This window comes from Serinus canaria, chromosome 5, assembly GCF_022539315.1.
Source record: "Serinus canaria isolate serCan28SL12 chromosome 5, serCan2020, whole genome shotgun sequence".
Classification (NCBI taxonomy): domain Eukaryota; kingdom Metazoa; phylum Chordata; class Aves; order Passeriformes; family Fringillidae; genus Serinus; species Serinus canaria.
The window spans coordinates 25081834-25089662 of NC_066319.1; the positions used below are offsets into that span (position 1 = coordinate 25081834).

General features: G+C 37.0%; 1 protein-coding gene across 1 annotated transcript; it reads left to right on the forward strand.

The window, feature by feature from the left end:
- Positions 1-2894: 2894 nt before the first annotated feature.
- LOC103826659 (carbohydrate sulfotransferase 9-like) lies at positions 2895-6809 on the forward strand. Its single transcript, XM_018907672.3, has 3 exons — positions 2895-3007; positions 5215-5362; positions 5807-6809. Exons 2-3 carry the CDS (start codon positions 5269-5271, stop codon positions 6655-6657), a joined length of 945 nt encoding a protein of 314 aa, XP_018763217.2. The 5' UTR covers positions 2895-3007; positions 5215-5268; the 3' UTR covers positions 6658-6809.
- The last annotated feature ends 1020 nt before the right edge of the window (positions 6810-7829 follow it).

Sequence of the window (7829 nt, forward strand, 5' to 3'; positions counted from 1 at the left end):
CTAAGGCTCCACTTTCTGGGATCTTTCTCCCTCCTGTCCACCCATCACAAACTGTACAGAAGCAAGGGTGCTGCAGGTTTGGTTGAACAAGGGTCTTGCTCTTGCAATTCACTCTGATAGAACAGCACATGCAGAATTGCACCCAGAGCTTGGTTTTCCTGTTCAGGCTGTTCTTGGGGGCTTTCTACCCAACATCCCCTCCTCACCTTCTATTTACCCATGCACATATCAGTATGTATGTATTTGCAGTTGTCTTTTTGAAGGGATTAACAGGGTTTAAGTACAGAATGGGGTTCAGCAACTGAGAATGTTATCTGTTTTCAGAGATTTTTCCCTACCTTCCACTGAGCTGCTGCACTGGTACTTTCTTTTACTTCTGGTTTCAAATGTATCAGGAACACAAATAAGTATTGTTGTAATTTCATTCTTTTAGTCTGGAAAGTTCCACTTATCAAACGGGTGTAGAGGATCACCCCACATGCTCAGCTCTGACCAAGGTATGTCTGTGAAAAACTAGCTTGAGACACACCTTTGTAAGTTTATTATCAGAAGACTTTAAATCATTATCAGCCTACTTAGTTAGTTTACTTGGAACAAATAGTATGCCAGTGTAACTGATATTGATGTGTTTTGGAACTATTCATGTGTGTGTGTATATATATATATATATGTACACATGTGTTTGCACGTGTTTCTGTTCTTGGGTAATAGGTGCCACATAAAAAGACTTAACATTATTCAACATTTTCAGCTATAGTACTTCTCATTGTTTATGAAAGTATAAAAATATTCTACAGTTAGTTTTTTTTGCTAAATTTCTTCAAATACTGAAGATTTTGCAATTGCAATGGTTCAGAAGCTCCAGGAGAAGGATTAGGGAATGCTATATTATGAATCATTGTTTCAGCAGTTCAAGGACAGAACAGTGTACAAGTGATACCTATGCAAGGCAATGTAACCTATTCCTTTGGTGCCTGTTTTGGAAATAAATCTGCATGGCAGGAGGAAGAACTTCAGTCTGAGTGTGGATGTATTGGGTCGTGTACTCATGTGACTATTATTAAAACATCTTTGATGGAGTATTTCCTATCTGAAAGAGTACTAGAGATTTTCTATCAGACCTGGTTTTGGTCAGGGGGAAAGGAACTTATTATAAACCAAAAGCTGGTGCTTGGATAAGTGTGACTGGTTGTGGTGTAGCTACAAATGCTCAGTAAAAGTACTGACCACTAACAGACAGAGAGGAAGGTTGCAGAAAGTCTAGTATCACAAAATGTAAAGCAAACATGAGACAAATGAACCAATAAAAAACAATTTAACAGAAAATATTCCAATAACTTCATCATATGACAATTTTTTGACACTCCTGGAAAAGTACAATACAGAGATAGAGAGCTCTTCTGAGTCAGTCTCACCTGCCATGCAGGCGATGTGCAAGTAGTTTCCAGTGTACCACGTAGAAAAGGGAGTTGAAAGAAATCAAAAGCATAAAATTGTCAGAAATTTCTTGAAGTAAACAGGATGGGAAGAATATTCTATGGTCAGCAAACTTGACAACAAAAATATCAACAACAGGATACAATGTTTTTGGCTTTGTTACTTGCAGTGTGTTAATCAGGAAGAAAAGAATCTTTAAAATGGAATCGTAGAGGGCCTTGGTGGGATTCTCAGCAGTGCAAAGAAGGCTTGAATTCAGTAAATATTTTTAATTTTATGAGGGCTTCAGGCTTTTTTGCCATTTTGTAGAGATGACTGACATTGCTTTCTCCAGTAATCTATTCCCCACTTATTACCACTCTTGGCTTGAGCAATCGCTCTTGTTGTTATCATATAGAAAATCTGGATTATGGTATAGGACACAGATGTCACCAGACTGACTCACTATTTTTGCTTGGCTTTGGTTGATTAAGGCAATAGCACTAATGTAGTGGATTTAGAACTGCATAAAGTGTTTGACATGACAGCATGTTTTGGCTTAGGAGCTAGAAAGACATCAAAACAGCTGGACACACACTGAAGAAATTAAACACTAATTAACTGACAGGCCTTAAAAAATCTTCTGATAGCAATCCTTCTGAAAGACTCCTGCAAGAAAGGATTGTATGAGGATGATTCTTGCTGCCTGGCTTACTCTTTAGTAATGACTAAAAAGAGTCAGAAAATGGTTTTTGATTTAATTTGCAGAATCCAGTAAGACATGAAGATATGAAAAATACCAAGCCATACCTATGTATAGTTGATTTATAATTATGTGATCTGAAGAACAAGGGAAAAACAACAGTACAGTGTAAGGCTTTTATCTGCAAGATTTTATGCTTCATTATTATTTTTTTTAATTTAAAAAAAAATCCATCTCCCCCTCTGCTTCCCACCACGATGTACAAAATCAGTGCAGATTAATGCCTTATATTTAATTTTTAGGATCTTCTTTTCTGGGAATGTGTAAGATTCAAAGAGATATTTAGATCCCCGTCTCCCTGTTTCCTGTTTTGTTACTTTTCAGTAGAAGATATTTCTGCTTTTTTTGTCTCATGAGTCTAATAATGCTGTCTTTCCATCTTGCCCAGGAGAGCCCAGTATGAACTTGTTGTGTTGATAGATTCACCATTCCTTTACTGAGGAATGCCTTGGAGTTACTTAAAATCACACTTAATTCAAGGTCGGATGAGAGAAAATGCAAAGAGAAGTATTAACTCATTACATCTTAAACTGCAAACACAATTACATGGGAAAGCCATAATAAATATAAGGAAAAGTTCATCTGATTTATTGACACTAAGACCTCTGGACAAAGGTGCTTTCCATTTTGGACTTTTTCCCTCCTTTTTAATTTGCATGTGACTTGTCCCTCTTTGACAAAATGGCTCTCAGAATTTTCTTTCCTCCTCTTCCTCAGGTTTCCCTTAGGTGATTTTCATCAGTGGAAACTTTTCATTTCACAGAACTCCATACTGGGGTCTCACATCTGAAAACATCTTCTGAAGAAGGCTTTGGACTTCACCTTAAGGTAGCTTAATGTCATATTGACCTCACTAGTTGAGGGCAGTGTTAACTCTTACTGCCAGTCTGCTCTGTGAAATTTTCTGAGTCCAGAAAGATTTCACCTGTCAGCTTGGAGCTTGTTCTATCCCTTCTTATGGTCTGATTGTTCTCATGAATTTAATTAAAGATTCTTTTGCTTCCACAAATATGCATAAGTCTTAGGATTTGTCTCCTGTGTTTAACTAGCTCCCAAAAAGCTTTTTTCCCCCAAGGAAAAAAGTCTCTTCTGATTTCCTTTGGTGAGTCATTGACATGTTTCGATATGAAATATGTCTTATAGCAGACCTTACATTCTCTAGTGGTAGTGTAATTATTAAATATGCATGATACAAGTATCTAAATAGGGTAAAATTCATCTAGTTCATTTTCTGATTCCTGAGACAGGTATGATAACATTACTTCTCTGAAGTGACAGCATTTAAAGTGAATGAAGCCAAAATCTTTCTCCTAGGCATACTCTAACAAGGAGTCCATGTACAGAATTATTTAGAGTCATATTGATTATAATTGCTACACAGTGTAAAGTTGTGTCTTCAAATGCTTCTGAAAAAGAATAAAAGGGAAATACTCAATCTTGGCCCCCATGAGATCAATTAACAACCTGACTGACTTTAGCTGGCCTTGAAAATGGCCTCTGATGCATTAGGACTCAAGGATCACATCATTAAATGAGAATTGATGTACAGTGAAGGAAAGGTTAATGGCAGATCTTCCCATAACCTTTCCTGTAGCCTTTACAGTGATCTTAAACAGCCAAGAAAATGAAAAAAAGTATAGGCTAAATGCCATTGTGTCTAAGAATGAGGCATTAATTTGAATGAGTATTGTAACATTTTATTGTAAATACAAGTAAATTTTTAACACAGAGATAGTGACCAGTGTCCCTCTCCATTCCCCAGGTAATACCTACACTAAGAGAGATTTAATTGATAGTAATGCTGTTAACTCTATGAGTCTGCAGATGTTCCAGTAAAAGTGTGTGATATCAAAATCACACATCAGCCCTGAAAGGAGGAGCCCTTGTGCTCAAGTTCAGTTTCAGCAATGTAACTGGTACTGCCTCCACTGCTGTCTCTGAACACACCAGAAACCAAAAGTGGTCCTATTGTATCTTGCAAAACCAAAACAAAATAAGAAAAATTGAAAAAAAAAAAAAAAACCATCCTAAAAGAATACAGGTAATGATGTGCTTATTGCCAGCAGGCTCAGGGTGAAAACTGGAGAAGTGGGAAAGGAAGACAGTGCTGTTAGACTTTTTTGATTGTGCAGACTTTATGGAACAGAAGGAGAATGACATGTTTGCCAGTAGTTATTGTTTTGCAATTAATTTTGCAAATTCCAATAAAAGCATGCTGATGCAGAACTCTACTGGGAGAAACAGAGTAAGATTGCACAGAGGATTTAGAAAGGTCTCTCTCCATGAAGTGCCAGGAGACAATGAGCACAAGAGAGAAAATATGTTGTGTTGGACTGCCTTCTTTCCTTCTGTCTGGGAACATGGAACAGATCTTTTTCTGTTGTTTACCACTTTCTGCATTTCCTATCATACTGAACCATTTTGGGGCTCTCCTGCTGCAGCAGCAATGGCAACACGTGTATACTATTCCGGGTCTTTGGAGAGGGAAAATGGGAGAATTCAAGTTAGTGATGTCGTTTCTCTGCAGGAATAGGGAAGAGTTTCTCCTGCAATGATTTATTTGTCCAAAGTACAAAGCTTCAGGGCAATAAATGGAAATAAATTAATCCTAAATGTGTCCTGGTCTTTGTGGATACACCTGTTACAGGTTAAAGAGATCTTTGTGTTCCCAGATTCTTAAGATTATAAAAAAATACAACTTTTTAATTCTAAATGAAGTAATTGTTCACCAACAGCTTTAAAAGACAAGGGAAGAGTATTTGCTCATAAGCACTTCATTGTTCTAAAAAAAAGGAGGAATTTTGGAAGACTTCAAAACTGACATATTATTTATCTATTTGGTTTAACAATATAATTGTGGTGAGTCTTCTCAATAGGAGAATTTTTACTTATTAGCAAAATCTATTTTTATAGGGCTTGAAAGTCTTTCTGCTGTCCTAAATTCTGCTGTCCTAAATTCTGAAGGAGATATACATGCTATCTTTTTTATATCAATCATACAAAATCTAACCTGAATTATCTTTCCTTGTTGACAGAAAGACAGATTTCCACTTTAGACACCACGTCATTTTCCTTCCTGTGAGAATAACATGAACCAGAAGGTGTTAGTTTTACTTCTCCCAAATTTTGTATTTGGAATATTTCTTTTTGGGTTTTTATGTAGGAGACAAAAAACCCTAACAGGTGAGTAAAGAAATTATGAACAAAATTTAATGTTTTATAGAAAGAGAGACACCTTTTCCAAATGTGGTAGAAAGTAACTATGGAGCCCAAGATATAAACAATACTGTGAAAATATTTAAGGCCTAGTCATTTGTCACTATGGTAGTTATCTCAGCAATATATGAGATGAGAGCATTAAAAAAGCATGATGTTGGAACACCAAACTTGCTTAGACTAGTACTGCTAATATATTGAAAGCTTTCATTTTAGTAAGTGTTTCACTGCGGAGGATAGTTTATTGCATGTTTGCCATAGTCTAGACCAATTACAGTTGAAAAGAAATTGATTTTATCATCTTCATCAGATTTTGTATGCAGGGTGATAGAGTGCTACGATTGTAACAGAAAAAGAGATTTATACAAGCCTATTTCACTGAAATGGTTTGAATTTCTTCCTTGGTTACAGATGCTTTTTCCAATCCTACTGAAAATTGGCTGGCAATTCAAAACAGTCGGAAAAACACACTGGCTTCTGTCTGCCTGAAGAATAACCTTAATAAACCCAGAAGCAAATTGGATTCTCATGTTGCAAACCAGCTCTTTGTGGAGCACAAGCATAAATTTATCTACTGTGAGGTGCCTAAGGTAGGCTGTTCCAACTGGAAGAGAATTATTTTTCTTCTTCAATCAGACTTGAATGCAGAAGCTTCTGAAATTGAGCATGACAACATCCACCATACTTCACTAATCAAAAGGCTGGTGTCTTACCCTCCTGCCTTACAAAAGGAATTTCTAAGCAATTACACCAAAGTGATGTTCACCAGACATCCCTTGGAACGGCTGGTTTCAGCATACAGAGACAAACTCCTGCACTCTGAACCATTCTACAGTACCACTATTGCTAATGAGATTAGGGCAATGTTCAGGAAAAATAAAAATTCTCCTGAAAAAGTGAGTTTCCAGGAGTTTGTCAACTTCATTATAGCAAAACCACCACATACTCTTGACATTCACTGGAAACCAATGTTTCTGCTCTGTGATCCTTGCAACATTCACTATGATATTGTGGGTAAGTATGAAACTCTTGGGTTGGACTCTGAGCATGTTCTGAAGGTCATTGGTGCTCCAAAGAGCCTGCAATACCCCAGCTTGAAGAGATATGGCTCAGAGAAACGAACTGATGGTGATATCACCTTAGAGTACCTCAGACAACTGACCTCAGAACAAATTGAGAAGATAAAAAAATTGTATGAAATGGATTTTTTTTTGTTCAACTATACTACAAAATATGAGGATTATTTTTCCCTGAATGACTAATGTAGGTTAAACAAAGAGCAGTTTCCTTTGTTCAAAGTGGGCAGAACTTGCCATCACAGATGCTTGATAGGCGGTTTGGTGGCTGCTTCTGAGGTTATCCTGGAGTTTGTAGATATGGATTATCGTTCTAAGCACTCTTATATAAAATCCCTGCCATGATCTCTTGTTCCATGCAGACCTTTACCTATTAAAATTATTGTCTTCCTATTGATCTTTAAGCATATGTTTGTTTCATGAAAACTGTTCATAAGTGATTGATTTTGGTCCATTTGTAAAAGACATGGGAAGGATGAAGAATGTTGTATTTCACAATTAATATTTTAGAGCACCATTTTTATTTATTTTTTTTTAATTAGAAAATTGCAGAAGAAGCAATAAATAATCTGCTTGAGAGTTAAACCACTCTGTCTGCAAGAGCCTTGATTAAAAATGCTGTAGGAAAGGAGCAAATAACTTCAGATGCTTGAAGCTGCATTACACAGAACCTAATGCCAGCATATCTTCCTGCCTAGCAGTGCTCTGATCACAGTCCATCAGCCTCATCCCTCAAGCAGCACAGTTGTCAGCCTTACAGCTCTTAAAAATCTTCTGATGAGCAGACCTGGCATTCATGGTAACCTTACAAATTCTTTTCACCAGTTTTGGAAGCATTTTAGCAGAAGGTCTGAAAAGTGCATTGGAGTTTTTTTAGAGAAGTAGTTAGAGGTACCTTCTAAACTGTTCAAATGGGGTGGTATGTGATCTAAAATCTCAGTGAAAAGAGGATTCTTATTTATTCTCCAGAAGCACTTAACACCCAGTCAATGGACAGTGAGTGCAGTGGGGACAATGTTTGGGCTTTCCCATTTGTACTGCTGGAATCCATGAGCCCCTGGGACTTACCTGAGCATGGCACTTGGGAGGAGCTGGGTAACCTTAGATAATACATTTGTTCTATTTGTTGCTTTCTTACATTACAGGAGAATGACTGCAAATAAATTGTGGAGTTATGGTGAGGGGAACAAGGAAACATGGGAGAAGCAACTCAAACCATTACCCCCTTCTTATATTCCTAGATGACTCGGTTTGAGATCACTGAGGAATCTATAACTGCTATTATGTTAAGCATGAGATTTGTCCCCTTTTAAAATAATCTATTGTCTAGCCATGTTCAAATATTAATTTGTGACCAT